General features: G+C 47.7%; 1 protein-coding gene across 1 annotated transcript in view; it reads left to right on the top strand.

Annotated features, from left to right (window-relative positions):
- The window catches only part of NDST2 (N-deacetylase and N-sulfotransferase 2), a 146030-nt gene that overhangs the window by 111696 nt on the left and 18927 nt on the right, over positions 1-15407 (top strand). The window contains exons 4-5 of the mRNA XM_048503065.1: positions 4931-6345; positions 14646-14737. Coding sequence (XP_048359022.1) covers positions 5353-6345; positions 14646-14737 — 1085 coding nt within the window. The 5' untranslated portion in view covers positions 4931-5352. The remainder of the gene's footprint in view (positions 1-4930; positions 6346-14645; positions 14738-15407) is intronic.

Raw genomic sequence — 15407 nt, 5'->3', positions numbered from 1 at the left:
GTTGATGTTTCGGACAAGACTTTGGGGGCTGCTCTACTTCAGCGGGGTTCGGATGGTCTTCTCCACTCCTGTGTGTATCTGTAACGAACCAGTAAAGTCCAGTCAAAAGCAACTGTATTAAGTTCTTTATTGAGCTGGCATTCTTAGTCAGAGACAGGCAATGCGGAAACTAGCTTCCCAAGACCCAAGCAGCTGCTTTTACGGGCTTCAGACAAGTTCCCGCCAAGAACAAACAATAAACAATTCAGTTTCTCACACAGAAATTCACACAGGCAAGCAAATAGCAACTGATAACTATTCTGGGCGTCCCACCAGAAGCTACAGCAGGAGCCTCTTCAAGGTTGAACCCTCCGGGGACGGGGCGGTATAAAAGCCTAAAAAATAAATAAAAATAAAATAAAAATAAACCTTACAACCCGCCTCCCCTAAGATACATCCCCCCCAGGCTTGAAAGGAAAGGCTTTATGAAATGCAGCAACTAAACGAGGAGCTTGAACTGCAGTGGCATTAACCCACTGGTTATGACCCGAAGGGTACCCTACCCACGAAACAAGATATTGCAGGCGATGTCGAGATAAGCAAGAGTCCAGAATAGCATCGATTTCGTAATGTTTATGCCCATCAATCGTAACCCGTGGGGGGCGTTCCGGAGGGCTGTGCCAGGCATCGAAATCTGGAGCCCGCTTGAGTAAGCTGGAGTGAAAAACAGGATGAATATTTCTCAGTGAATTAGGCAACTCAAGTCTAGCAGTTACATTGTTAATAAACTGCACAATCTGAAAGGGCCCGATGAATTTCTTCCCATGTTTGGAATATTTATGCACATCCCTAAGATTCTTGGTAGATAAGTACCACCCACATGTAAGTATTCACCCACATGTAAAGGAAAGTCAGTGCGATGTTTGTCTGCTTGTATTTTTTGAGAATCCTGTGCTTGGCGGAGGGCTGCACCAATTGTATCCCATCCCTCCACTAAGGTTTGAATCCAGTCATTGAATTCGGGAGGTTGGAGCGGCTCAGACCCCAGTAGAGGAAATGGTGGGAAAGTGCCCTGTCACTACCTCGAAAGGCGCCCTTTTGGTGCTGCTATGCACTGCATTGTTGTAAGCATATTCTGCAAATGGTAGTAACTCAGTCCAGTTGTCCTGATGATAGTTAGTATAGCAACATAGGTACTGCTCCAATGTTCGGTTCGTGCATTCTGACTGGCTGTCTGTTTGCACGTGGTATGGGGCGGCCACTGCAGGTTCGACTCCCAGTAGGTCCAAAAATGCCTTCCAAAACTTGGAGATGAACTGGGGGCTGCGGTCCGAAATTATCTTAGCTGGAGCGGAGTGCAAACAATAGATATGCTGGACGAATAATTTGGCTAGTTTGGGAGCCGTAGAAGGAATGGTGGGATAAAATGGGCTTGTTTGGAAAACAGATCCACCACCACCCACAATACGATGTTCCCATGACTTTCAGGGAGATCCGTGATAAAGTCCATAGATATGACTTGTCACGGACACGATGCGGAGGGAATTGGTTGCAATAACCCATGGGGTTTTCCAGCGATGGGTTTGGCTTCTGCACATTTGGGACACCCTTTTACATAAGCTTCAATGTCTTTGCGCATGGACCGCCAACAAAACTGCCGGCGTAGAAGGTGGAGGGTTTTTAAAAATCCAAAGTGACCCGCTTGCTTGGCGTCATGGCCCGCAACCAAAACATCCCTGCGTAGAGGGGGTGGAACGTACCAACATTCCCCCCTCCGCCATACCCCCTCTCTTAGAACCAGCGAAGGGTCAGCGTCAGTTTCCAGAACGGGCTTGCTCCCTGCCTCCCTGAGAAGTTGTAAAAATGAAGTGACCATATTGGGGTGGGCGGACGGCATAACGGACGATTGGACTGAAGGCGGAGTCAGATCAGGTTTTGTTTGGGACCTGGTCACTGCCAACCCCTGCTGTGACGGCATCAAGACAGTGCGTGGAGTGGCGCGTAGAGAGGTTTCCACCCCTTTTGGTAGGCGGGAAAGCATGTCCGCTAACCGGTTGGTCTTCCCTAGGAAAAAGGAGACCGCCCCATCTGCAGTCTCAAATCCTCCACCAGGGGCATGATTCAAAGTCGGCCGGTCTCTTTGGCTTTGTAAAAACTTTGCATTTGCTTCGCAGGCAGTTTTGGTGGAAAACCATGCGTAAGGACATTGAGGCTTATATCAAGGGCTGCCCTATCTGTGCTATGGCAAAAACCATTCCGGGCAGGCCCCAAGGATTATTGCAGGACATTGAGCTGCCCAGTGGGCCCTGGCAGGTGATCTCCATGGATTTTATTACAGACTTGCTCTTGAGTCATGGCAAAACGGTGATCCGGACTGTAGTTGATCTGTTCTCTAAGCAGGCTCATTTTATTCCTTGTACCTCCATTCCCACTGCTCAGAAACTGGCTGAACTATTTATGCTGCATACTTACAGGTTGCATTCTGTGCCCAAGAAAATAATTACGGACAGGGGCTCGCAATTTGTCTCCCGCTTTTGGAGGGCCATTATGAAGTTGTTGGGCATTGAACAGGGGTTGTCTTCGGCCTACCACCCCCAATCTGATGGGGAGTCTGAGAGGTCCAACCAGACTTTGGAACAGTATCGGAGATGTTATGTGAACTATCAGCAAGATAACTGGGTCGACCTGTTGCCCTACGCGGAATACGCTTACAATAACTCAGTTCATAGTAGTACAGGCAAGACTCCTTTTGAAGTGGTCCATGGTCGTTCGGCTCCCCCTCTGCCCATGCTTCAGTCGGGCCCCTGGACCCGAGGTTAAGGAATGGATACAATCCGTTGCTGATCAATAGCCCCCTATCTTGAAAGTGCTTCAGGAAGCTAGAGACTCATACAAGCGACAGGCCAATAAGCGCAGGCGTGACTTCCCCCTAGTGGTGGGAGATATGGTCTACCTCTCCACCAAGAATCTCTGGGACATACATTGGCCCTCAAAACTAAGTGTGAAATATATTGGACCCTTTAAGATTGTCAGAGTGATAAATAAAGTGACTGCTGAACTGGAATTGCCTAATGCTTTGCATAAAATACACCCTGTGTTCCCTGGATGTCTGGCATCCAGAGAAGAAGATTCCTCCTCCAGTCCTGATTAATGGAACTAAACATTATGAACTTTCTGACATTCTTAAATCTCGCATCTATCAGAACCGCTTGCAGTATTTGGTCTCTTGGAAAGGTTGTTTACCTGGGCAGAATCAGTCCCCTGCCTCGTTAGAGTTTTTCATCGAAACTGCCCAAGCAAGCCAGGGGGAGGGCCCTAGAGGGAGCGGAATGTCAGGAGACCTGTTATTATGGGGATTTTGCTGCTTTCTGTATGCTGGGGGTGGAGGAATGGGTTAGTTGCATTTCTAACTGACTTTCAGCTGTCTTCTGTATGATGTTATACTGTACCAGGTGCTGCTCAAGGTCAGTGCCTGACCATCTCTACTGTTATCTCTTTCACAGTTCCTTTTGGGTGCCCTTTCCCAGGGTGGGGGGTGCAAGCTACTTTAACTACTGGGTTTTGCACGGGCAAACCTCAGTTCTGGCATGACCAGAGAAGATCCTCAATACTCAATAAACTGCTGTTCTTATAAATGAGTTTGTTTCAGTTTTTGGGATTCTGAGAGGTGGAGTCTCTCTCTTCTTTGATTTATTTAAAATCAGCCTTGCAGATAAGAACACAAAATGTATAGCCCATTAAACTTCTTGCTTGCTTGTCTGTCTCCCCATCTTCACCATTATCTTAATCATTTCTGGCACGTTGGTGTCCACAAAAGCAGCAACAGCTTTCCAGCATGGATTCCTGAAATTGATTTGTGCTGTGTAGAAGCCAGTTTGAAATGGTTATTCTACGTCCCCTCTAACCCCCGTAACAGAGTGGGGAAACTTTATATGGTTGTAAATGTGTTTTTGTGTGAAACAAGGGCTGGCCGCCGCTTCAAACACAGGGCTGTTTTGTTTGAAGGTGCCTCTGTGCCTACTCGTCATCTTTTTCTGTGGTCCCAAACCACAGTTGTTCATTTATCTGTGCTAAGATTACTGTGCACTTGGATTCCTCCAAGTCAGGATCTAAAGATTGCCCCTGAGCGTTTTCCAAGGCTCTTTTATGCTTTTTCCCTTGTGTACATTTTGTACCACCTCCTCAAAACAAACACAAGAACAAAAAGAAATCCCATAAAATATTTAAGTTACCTCAGGGGGAAGTTAATCTCCTAATAGATTTGACTGTTGGGATGTTAATCAGAGACCCTTTCACTGATGCTCAAAAGGGATTGATCAAATCTACATACCAGAGTGAAAGAAATCTGAGCAAACTTGGCACTTTTCTTTAAGTCTTGACAGGAGGAATTAAGTATTGAAGAGAGATGTGGAATGATGAGATTCCACATGTCCTTGTTTCTCTTGCACTGATTCAATCCAAAACAAACAAGTTTATACCTATCATGGATCAAAGAACATTTCTAAAAGTGTAGGTAGTTGTTCAAGCCTTGAAAGGTGTGAAAACAGTAAGTGCAGTAAGTACCTTTTTCTCAGTATCATCCAATATTAGCAGAAGGAACTCCAGATCGGGGGGGGGGGGGGGACAGAAATTCTCTGAGCTGAGGAAGTATTCCTTCGCCTTGCTGAAACTCACCCTGTAGAACCCTGTGATCTTGTACACTCTGGTGGTCGCCATAAGGGGGCTGTGACTTGACAGCAATCTGCTCTGAAGCATATGGCAAAGGCAGAATTGGGGGGTGCCACCAGCTCTCCCCCAAGTTGGCAGCTCTTAGCCACTTCACTGCACCATGCCAGAACTAAGGTGCTGCAGTTCTGATATAGAAGCACTGACCTGTCCCTCTTGGCACATTACAGAATTCCCCTTCGTGCATTTTGTGCCCCTAACGATCCATTTCTTTTTTTTATTATAGATTGCCAGTCAAGAGAAACCACCATGTGACGGCCAAACCCCTTTGCTGAGTCAGCTCCTTGCATCCGTGGAGGCCTTACGTGTCCCCTCCCCTGATGACCAGCTGATTCGGTCCAGAAGCCGGGAAACTTCTAGCGGCACATGAGACCCTTCCTCCCTACGGCGGTCCTGAGCCAGAGGAGAAGCAGAAGAGGAAGGCACCGCACCGAGAAGCGATGGGACTTGAAAGCCATGGTTACTTGAGATAAATGGCAAACCATTGGGTGTCTAGTCCTGTAGCCACCCGCTTCTGCTTTGCCCCTCTCTGCGGCTCCCGTTTCTTCTCCACGAGCTGCCCCTGGCTCTTCCAGAGGTGGCGTGGCAGGCACCAGAGGCCGTTTGGTGGGTGTCCGGCGTGAGGAGGGGTGAGCCGCCTGCCTCACCATGATTCAGCTGTGGAAAGTAGTGCGGCACGTGCGACAGCTGGAGCTCCACCGGCTGATCCTGTTGCTCATTGCCTTCAGCTTGGTCTCCATGTGCTTCCTGGCTTACTACGTCACCAACAGCCCCAAGATAAAGGAGCCACCCCCCTTGCCCTTCAGTGACTGTAGCAACCAGCACCGGGTCCTCCTCCAGCCCCAGGCCAGCTGGAGGCTGACCAAGTCCGTGGACAACTCTCGCACGGACCCCGTGGTTCTGGTCTTTGTGGAAAGCATTTATTCCCAGCTGGGTCAGGAGATTGTGGCCATCTTGGAATCTAGCCGATTCAAGTACAGGACAGAGATTGCTCCTGGGAAGGGGGATGTGCCCACTTTGACGGACAAGGACCACGGCCGCTACACACTTATTATCTACGAGAACGTTCTTAAGTATGTGAACCTGGATACCTGGAACAGGGACCTCTTGGACAAATACTGCGTGGAGTACGGAGTTGGGATTATCGGCTTCTTCAAGGCCAATGAGAACAGCTTGCTTAGCGCTCAGCTCAAGGGCTTCCCCCTCTTCCTACATTCCAATCTGGGATTGCGGGACTACCACATCAATCCCAGCGCCCCGCTGCTGTATGTGACCCAGGCGAATGAGGTTGAGCAGGGCCCTCTGCCTGGCGATGACTGGACGGTGTTCCAGTCCAACCATACCACCTACGAACCTGTCCTGATGGCCAGCACTAAGTCCTCCGAGTCAATCCCTCACCTGGCCACCCACAGGGCCCTGCATGCCACAGTAGTGCAGGACCTGGGACTGCACGATGGCATCCAGCGGGTCCTCTTTGGGAATAATCTTAACTTCTGGCTGCACAAGCTCATCTTTGTGGACGCCATTGCTTACCTGACTGGCAAGCGGCTCTGCTTGACCCTGGATCGTTACATTCTGGTGGACATCGATGATATCTTTGTGGGCAAAGAAGGCACGCGCATGAAAGTTTCTGACGTAGAGGTAAAGCCGGGCAAAGCAGCCGGGGGGATTAAATGCATTCATGTTCAAAGCCCCCCAGCAAGCGTCTCACCCACTCACAAACAGACCTTTCTCCTTTTTCCAATCTGAGCCCACAGAGTTGCTATTTACCCATCATGGCATGAGGCCCAGATTATAAAATTATTCAGTTTATTGTTCACTGATTTGTATAATCCAAGAAAGCTTTCCATCCTTTCTCATACAAGGTCTGCTATGAGCGCCAAAGATATCAGTTTCGCCATTTCTGAATATTTGGTGAGCTTTCTCATCCATGCTGAAATGTGATGCTCAGTTTTCCCCATACATTCATTTTGGATTAGTGAACACTGTCCACTGCAGTCTGGATCCAAATTGGGGTTCCACCGTACCACCCTATGTGGAGCTCCCTGGATATCCTCTGTTGAGTAACACCTTCAGGCTAGGCGAAAGACACAAGCTTTCTCCAATGGCTGCCACAACACACACAGATCACATTATTATGAGCATTTCATTTAGGGGTTTAGCAAACTGAAACGGAGACATAATCTGACATCAGTAAAACAGGCAGATAAAGCTCAGATCTACCCATTTAAAAGCAGTGATCTGATTGCAAGGCTGGGTGAGTCTTCACCTTAGTAAAAACATGAAATAATGCCATGGATTTGCTTCTGGCTTCCCATAAAGAGGAGGGGGGATTTCTCAACAGACCAGCTGGTGTGTCGCCTTGATCCTAATCCTGAAGATATTCGAGTGTATTTGGCCTCAGGCAACTACAAATCTTGAACATCCCTGTCTCTTTGCCTCCTGAAGAAAAGAGGAAATTGTTTTGGCAGAAGTATCCTTGTGTATTGGCCAGCAAATGGAGTAGATATGTTTATTATGCATGCCTACTTTAGTTGTAGAGGAGTAATCTCTTGTGAGGACTTCTGAGTCAGGGAATTGGGAAGGAAACTTGAACATCTGTGAAAGTTGCAGGGCCAACAGGTGTAGGAAACAAGGCGGGGAAATAGAGTCGGTGCCAAGTGAAGTCACCCGCTACCCTCCACCTGAGAAACTCTCCAGGAGAAACAAAGCAGATTTCCTTTCTCTGCTGCCATGGCACTGTGATACAGCAGAGAGCCACTGTTTTCCATTGCTTTCCAAACAGTTAGGAACCATATCTTCTGTGCCATGTGAAGAAAATCCAGCCACTTAGGTCTTTCTGGTTTTCGATTGAAGGTTAGTGGTCAAAGAAGATTGACAAAAGTAATATTTGTGTGTGTGTGTGTGTGTGTGTGTGTGTGAGAGAGAGAGAGAGACAGACAGACAGACAGACAGACAGACAGACAGACAGACACTTTGCACACACACAAAAATGTGTATGACTTTGCATTTGTATTCCATTTGTACTTATTTATTTATTGGCGTACTTACTTGATTTATAGCCCACCTTTCTCTCCAGGGGACTCAAAGTAGCTTTCTCTGCTCTCCTTTATCCTCACAAAGACCCTGTGGGGCGAGGCGAGTGAGAGAGCATTACTGGCCCAAGGCCAACCAGCGAGCTTTACATGGCAAAGGGGGGATTTTGTTTAACTGGCAGCTGAATATTGTTGTAACAATCTCTCTACCAGGTTCTTTGAATCCCCACCTTTCATGTAAAAAATACATCTAGCCCCTTTCATAGTTGATCTAAGGGGAAAGGCCTGTGTAACAAAAGGGCCTAGAGATCTGCTTTTTAATAAAAAAATAAATAAAATATGTTAATAAAAATAATAAAAAGCAGAGAAGCTGAAAGATGACGTGCAGTGGCTCAAGAATTGAGGCTAGGATCTGGAAGACTCAAGTTTGAGCCCCTGTTCTGCCATAGAAGCTGGCTGGGCGACTTTGGGCCAGACTCTTAGCCTGTCGTGAGGATCAAACGGAAGAGAACAATGTAAGCCATTTTGGATACCCATTGTGGAGAAAATCAGGCTCTTCATGCAAAGTACAGTCAAACCTTGGTCTTTGTTGCCCTTGGAGATCGATGGTTTCGGTCTTTGCCAGTCGCCCCCAGCCATTTGGTCGCCTCAGAGATCGGCGGTCGCCTCAGAGATCGGCTCTCCCCCCGCGCCCTTCCCCTGCCAAGCCCCCAGTGTGATAATAGTGTAATTATTTCAGAGAGATTATTAGCATTAAACCTCAGACCTAGTTTTGGGGAAGCAGTGTAGGTAACCCTGTTAAGCGCTGTTAAACCCCACTGATTTTCATAGGAAGAACTAAAGAACTAAACTAAAGAACTACTCCCTTTACCTGGGAGTAAGCTTGGTTGCTGGCAATGGGGCTTGCTTCTGAGTAAATCCTCCTAGGGTCATGATTCACCCATTCGAAGCGTTGCATGGTTGCTTCAAAGCAAAGCCACCGACTACCACCAAGCTTACTCCCGTGTAATGTGCACCTTGGAGCCAACCGTTTTTTTCTAAACTAAAACCTCAGTATTCAGGTTAAATTGCCGTGTTGGCACTTTGTGATAACTAAGTGAGTTTTGGGTTGCAGTTTGGGCACTTGGTCTCAAAAAAGTTTGCCATCACTGATCTAGGTGGTGTTGTATTGAAAATAGTTGCCCAGAGATATAAAAGATTTGACCTGCTGTATCACATTGCCTTTAATTTCCCCCCTGTTTGGCGTCCAAGACCTCGAAAAAAATGAGAACTTTGGATGTCATGCAATTCAGTTCAAGTCTGTTTACTGCACAGAAGTTATAACATCAATTCAATAAATGCTTCAGTCTTCCCTGTGAACATGGCATTAGGACCACACCATCAGCATATAGAAGAATAGGGACACGGGACAACGGCCATTGACTCTGTGCAGGCAGGCGTGCAGGCAGGCAGGCGCGCAGGCAGGCAGGCGCGCAGGCAGGCAGGCGCGCAGGCAGGCAGGCGCGCAGGCAGGCAGGCGCGCAGACGCAGGCAGGCGCGCAGGCAGAGGCAGGCAGGCAGGCAGGCAGGCAGGCACTAAAATGCAGCCCTGTTTAACTCCCAAGATCTGTGAGACTGGCTATACTGAACCATTCTACATCCCTAACTAGAGATTTACAATAGCATTTTTGGAAATCCCCGCTTCCCTTTGCTAATGATAACTCATCATTATCCTTGTTGGTATTCTTAAGACGCAAACTTCCTAAAATGTAAATCCACAAAGGCCCTGGGAAGGTTCCAGTTTGGGGGCTGTTCCACACAGGAGAGAGGGCCTGAAGGGGCCGTCGTCAATAAAACAACCGCAGCTGCTACGAAACAGGGTTCTTTAGGATTTATCAGTTGGCAGATGTGTTGTCATGGTAACCCAAGCAGGCTTTAAATCTCCCTTTGTGTACGGAGGTGCTAAGCTCCTTATCATCTCTTCTTTCTCTCACTTTCACACCAAACTTTAGCAGCTCAGCAGTTTGCCGAGATTCTTGCAGTTCCTATGGCCAAGAAGGCTGGCTTTGCAAAACAGCCCGTGGACATCAGAGGCCTGGCCTCTACGTGGGGCTTCCAGTGGCCAAGGCCTCTTGCACATCTGTTCCCGCATCTGGATTCATTATTTTCTGTCTTGCCTCCAAGGAACATGGAAGGCAGATGGCAACCCTATTCCCATATAGGCCAGGCCAGTTTTTCCAACTTGCTTTCCCAACACTGATGTCTGGAAACTTATTCCTGTGTGGAAGCTTTGATTTGTAATTAGGGGGTGCCAGGTCCGGGTTTGGAAATACCTGGAGATTTAGGAGGTGGAGCCTGAGGAGGGTGGAGTTTGAGGAGGGGAGGGGCCTCAATGGGGTATGATGCCATAGGGTCCGCCTTCTGAAGCTGCCATTTTCTCCTGGCGAACTGATCTCTGACTCCTGGAAGTCAGTTGTCATCTTCAGCTACCACCTGGAGGGCAGAAATCCTATTTGTAATAGTTCCTGTGCTTGTTTGGTGAACCTGTGAATTTCTGGCATAAGAAATACGGAGAATGTTAAATTCTATAGCTTATTTGAAGCCTAGGAAATTAAGCAGAAAGTACATTGTTTGGGCTAAGAGGTAAAACAGCCAACATGAACAGTGCAGTCCCAAGCAGATTTACGCCCTTGTAAGTCCATTGAAGTAAGTGTCTTGGAAGGGTATAACTTTGCCTGGGATTGCATGGCATGCTTGATCCAGTCTCAGTGAACAAAGTGGGCTTTGTAGCGGAGTTTATTGGTACACCTTCTTTTATATGCTGTTCTTCTCCCTAGTTGCTCACGGCATACTTTCCTTCTCTATTTAAATCTCACAACAGCCCTGTGAGGTAGGTTCAGCTGAGACTGTGGGACTGGACCATAGTCACTCAGCAGGCCTCTGTGGCAGAGTGGAATTCCAACCCATATCTCCCGGATTATAATCTGACCCTGCAGCACACTGGCAGCAGTAGAGCAATTTCCCTTCTTAAAAAAAAACCCTTGGAGAATCTCCAGTCAGAGAGCAATCCTAAACAAATCTACTCAACTGGACTGATTCCCACCCAGGAAAATGTCCTTCGGTTTGCACTGTGAGAGGCTGAAATCTCAGCGTTTGTCTTTTTGCCTTAAGAAACCAGGAAACTTGAAAATATTAACTAAAAATGTTGCATTCTGGGGGAAAACATTTACAGTAAATGGCACTTACGTAAACATGATAAATTTACATATGGTAATCTGTTTGCAGGCTTTTGTGCTTTCTTGTCAGTAGAATTAGGAATATTTATGTGTTCCCAGAGATTGCTGCTGAAGTTATTGGCAGCAGGTTGCTGCATTTAGAGAGCCTGCAGGGTTCCAGGGCAGGAAATCCACTTTGCAGATCCACGTGTGCGCATGTGTGGTGCCGTTGCGTCGCACCCAATTTGTGGCAACCCTTGTGGGGTTTTTCAAGGCAAGAGACTAACCGAAGTGGTTTCAGTAGCCTTCCACTGCATAGCACCCTGGTGTTCCTTGGAGGTCTCCCATCCAAATAGTGACCTACTTAGCTTCCAAGATCGGACAGCCTGGGGCTATCCTGGTCAGAGCTTTTCAGCTATAAAATCCTGTGAGTTGTCTTAGTAATGATTTTTGTGTACAAAAAATATCAAAATGCAAATTTGAATGTCAGCACGAGCGGAAAATTGCATTTGAGTGGTTGCTAAAACCAACGTTCCCAGTGGCAAGTAACCAGATCATTTCCCGGAAATTCCAGTTTATGCCACACCTTTGATAGCTACTCTTTCATTGACATTTTCATTTCCAAAGTTCTGCTGCTGCTGCTGCTGCTGCTTCTGCTTTTTAATTTCAGCAAGAGTTAATGCATTTTGGTCTAGTCTATATATCAGTATCAGGTATCAGTATCAGGCTGCGTGTTTTCATGAGCACGTACTGCTGGCCTCTGCAATTGATTTGCTGTTACTGTTCCTTTTCCATTTCACCACAATAAGCCACAGCAACGCGTGGCCGGGCCCCGCTAGTAGTGGATAAAAATAAGAGTGGACGTCCTGTAACCCTCCACTCTGAAAGTAAAAATCGCAAATGAATTAGCAGTAGTATAGACAACAGAACCATAATTGACACTGACATGAAAACAGCCATATTTTCATCCAACACTGAATTATGTGCCTCTTTCCCCGCCTCACACACACTTTGACAGTCATCTTTGGAGATGACTTGAGTAAACTAAGAATATCCCAGTAGTTTAACAAGGACTTTTATTTTGTTTAATTTATTAAATTTGATACCAGGTCCTTTCCGAGTCGGGTCAGACTCAAAGCAGATTACACACATAATCTAAAACAGTCCTAAAATCAATTAAATATCAAGATATAAATAACCTTTAAAACACTATAAACAGTGTTTGGGTGTCCATAAGGACCCTCACATAGCCTGTGGTACATTGTCTACCCCATCCCATTTACATTAACTCTTGGGATGGGGGAAGAAAGGTTGGTAGACCAGCAGATGGAATGAAGACTGCCTCAACCAAAGACCAGGTAGAACATCTCTGTTTTGCAGGCCTTGCAGAACTGAACCAGATCCTGCAGGGCTCTGATGTCACCTGGGAGAGAGTTCCACAGGCCGAGAGGCTGAGGCTAATTGGATGTCCTCGGGGTGAGGGACCACCGAGAAATTTCCTCCAGAGGATCAAGGCCTCCTTCATGGGCAATATAGGGAGATGAGGCCCCGAAGTTTTGCTTCCAGTCTGAAGTAGTACAGAATTCTTCAAGACATCGCTGACATTGATGGACATGATGTTTCTCCTGAAACATTTGCATGTCTGGGCAGTGGTAGAACTAGGGGGGGCAGAGGGGGAGATGACCCAGGCACCATTCACCTGGGTCACGTGGGGGGCACATTTTGGCCCCTTCCCCCTCCTGTGTCCTGACCCCACAGCTGAACTCCCCCTGCTACCACAGCCCCCACAATCCCCCCACCAATAAGCCTTTTCTTCCCCAAGCAGTGCCAGCCAGTAACACACTGGGGGTCGGAGGACCAGCATGTGGTTATGGCCTACCCACCCTGGGGGTGGGTTTAGGAAGAGGGAGGGACCCATCATCAGGTTGTGGCCCACCCGCCCTGGAGGGTAGGGAGGGGAGTTCAGTAGCGGGGCGGGAGTTCGGGGCAGGAGGAGCTCGGCAGTGGGAGGAGTTTGGCGATGGGGGCTGTGTGTGACAAGAGGGTCCGGGCGGGGAGGGGGGGGGTCCTGAGAGGACTTGACTGGCCCAAGGTCATTCTGCAGACTTCATGTGGAAGAGCGAGGAAACCAGATTAGAGTCCACTGCTCATGTGGAGGAGTGGGAATCAAACCCAGTTCCCCAGATTAGAGTGCACCTGTTCTTAACCATTATACCACACTTCAGGGTGGTGCAATTACACATCCATTACACATCCTGCCCCTTCAGGGACTTGGTGACACATCCCATTTTTATACCTGCCATATTCCCACCCTTTAAAAAACTTATTTACGACCAAAGAGTTGGTGTTAGCGCATCAAGTAATTCCTTATTTCATGTGCAAACCTGCTGGGCTCTTCAGAATAGGTCTGAAAAGAACCAGTTTCAGTCACAATAGAGGCCTCGTGGTGGTGGTGGGGTCCCTGCCTAGACTGACTTCCTGTACAAGATGGTTTTTCTTGCACATCGAGGGCACCTGGTTGAGTTGGATTCCCCCTCCCTCACAGACACACAGTTTGAGCCCTCAAATAAGCACAGGCTGGAAATCTGGCAGCGGCTCTTCTTCAAGCAGCATCCTGAAAGGCAGAGAAAACTGCTGCACATCTGGAAATGGTGGCTGGTTTGCACAGTCTGTGTTCGAAAAGTGTCCTGAGAAGCTTCTGAAGTCAGTGTTTAGAAACAAAGGAGACCTTGTGGCGCAGATCCAGCCTTCCAAATAACAAGCTGTTATAATATGATAGAACTTGGACCCGTTCTCCAGACCTTTGCAGCTCTACTGAGTGCTGATGGATTCTGTGTTGTAGTTTCCCAGCACACTCCTGGAGCCTGTTCACCAAACAATGTGTACATGGAATATGGCTTGCTCACCCCACCTCTGTACTAAATGAGGAGGAAGTTGCAGCCATGCCCTTTACTCCTGGGAAACTGGGAGTTGTAATCTCTTTTATGCATCCGTCCTATGTAGACTCTGACAGGCACATGTGCACAGAGACACGTGCTGCTCATGGTCGGCTGCATTGATGCGATTTGCCAAAGGATTTGGGGGCGAGGGGCTGGACCAATCTGGAGGCACATGGTTGCACATTGCTACCATTGCATAGGGTTTGCATTTACTTACTTCCACAAAGGGCATTTTTGTTACGGAAGGGTTAAGCTCTATGCTGCTTGTGTGGATTCTCTGCCCCTGCCCACAAGAAATGAAAGTGCACAAAATTCATATTGGAGACTGGACAGCACTAGATAAAAAACCCGGCCGGTTTTGTTCTTTTGTTCTTTTAAGTGTCTTAGGAGATGCTTTCAGTTGTTGATTAAGTGCCCAATAAAAACTTCCCTGCCTGCCTCACATTCATCCATGCTCCTGCAAGGAGCACAGACTCCCTTTGAAGTAAACCGGGAGATTCTCTCGGTTGGCACGCCGGGAGCGTTTCTGTCCCCTCACAGTCTCAACAAACTGTATGACTGCGTATGATGAGATTGTGAGAAGACAGTTTTCCGTGCATGTAGTTCTGTTTGATGCTTTTTTCCAGTGTGAGGCTTCCAGCCACAGGGCCAGAGACTGAAGAAGGTGTTTCCTCTAACATTTGTTTGAGCTCTTCCATATCTGTATTGACAGAAAGTGCAGAAAAATATGGGCCAATGAATTGACTTGGTGTGTCTCTCCCTGTCCCCCACAGGCTCTTCTGAACACTCAGAACAAGCTGAGGACATTAGTCCCCAATTTCACTTTCAACCTGGGGTTCTCTGGGAAATTCTACCATACAGGTGAGTACTTTGTCCCCCTGCCCTTCCCTGAGTCCTCTTCAGTCGCTGTCTTCCAGACGTCAGGAAGAGCAAACTGCCACATGACTTCTTGGAAATCCCAAGGAACATCCTCCACTCAGACTGTCTCAGTGAATTCAGAATACAATGAAGGCTCATTCTGGAAGGATAACTTCATATTTATGTGTGTGTTTTGTTACAGTGAAGAGCCCTTGTACATATGAGGATGGTCAATTGACAATGCTTCTGTTTTCTTCTTCCTCCTCCTCCTTCCTTCTCCTCCTCCTCTTCTGTGTCTTCCTCCTCCTCCTTCCTTCTCCTCCTCCTCCTTCCTCCTCTTCTTCTTTGTCTTCTTCCTCCTCCTCCTTCCTTCTCCTCCTCCTCTTCTGTGTCTTCCTCCTCCTCCTCCTTCTCCTCCTCCTCCTTCCTCCTCTTCTTCTTTGTCTTCTTCCTCCTCCTCCTCCTCTTCTGTGTCTTCCTCCTCCTCCTTCCTTCTCCTCCTCCTCCTCCTCCTCCTTCCTCCTCCTCCTCCTCTTCTGTGTCTTCCTCCTCCTCCTTCCTTCTCCTCCTCTTCTTCTGTGTCTTCTTCCTCCTCCTCCTTCCTTCTCCTCCTCCTCCTTCCTCCTCTTCTTCTTTGTCTTCTTCCTCCTCCTCCTTCCTTCTCCTCCTCCTCTTCT

The sequence above is a fragment of the Sphaerodactylus townsendi genome, linkage group LG07 (genome assembly GCF_021028975.2).
Source record: "Sphaerodactylus townsendi isolate TG3544 linkage group LG07, MPM_Stown_v2.3, whole genome shotgun sequence".
NCBI classification, from domain to species: domain Eukaryota; kingdom Metazoa; phylum Chordata; class Lepidosauria; order Squamata; family Sphaerodactylidae; genus Sphaerodactylus; species Sphaerodactylus townsendi.
Note: the sequence above shows the minus strand (reverse complement) of the source record. Positions and strands in the feature narration are given on the sequence as shown.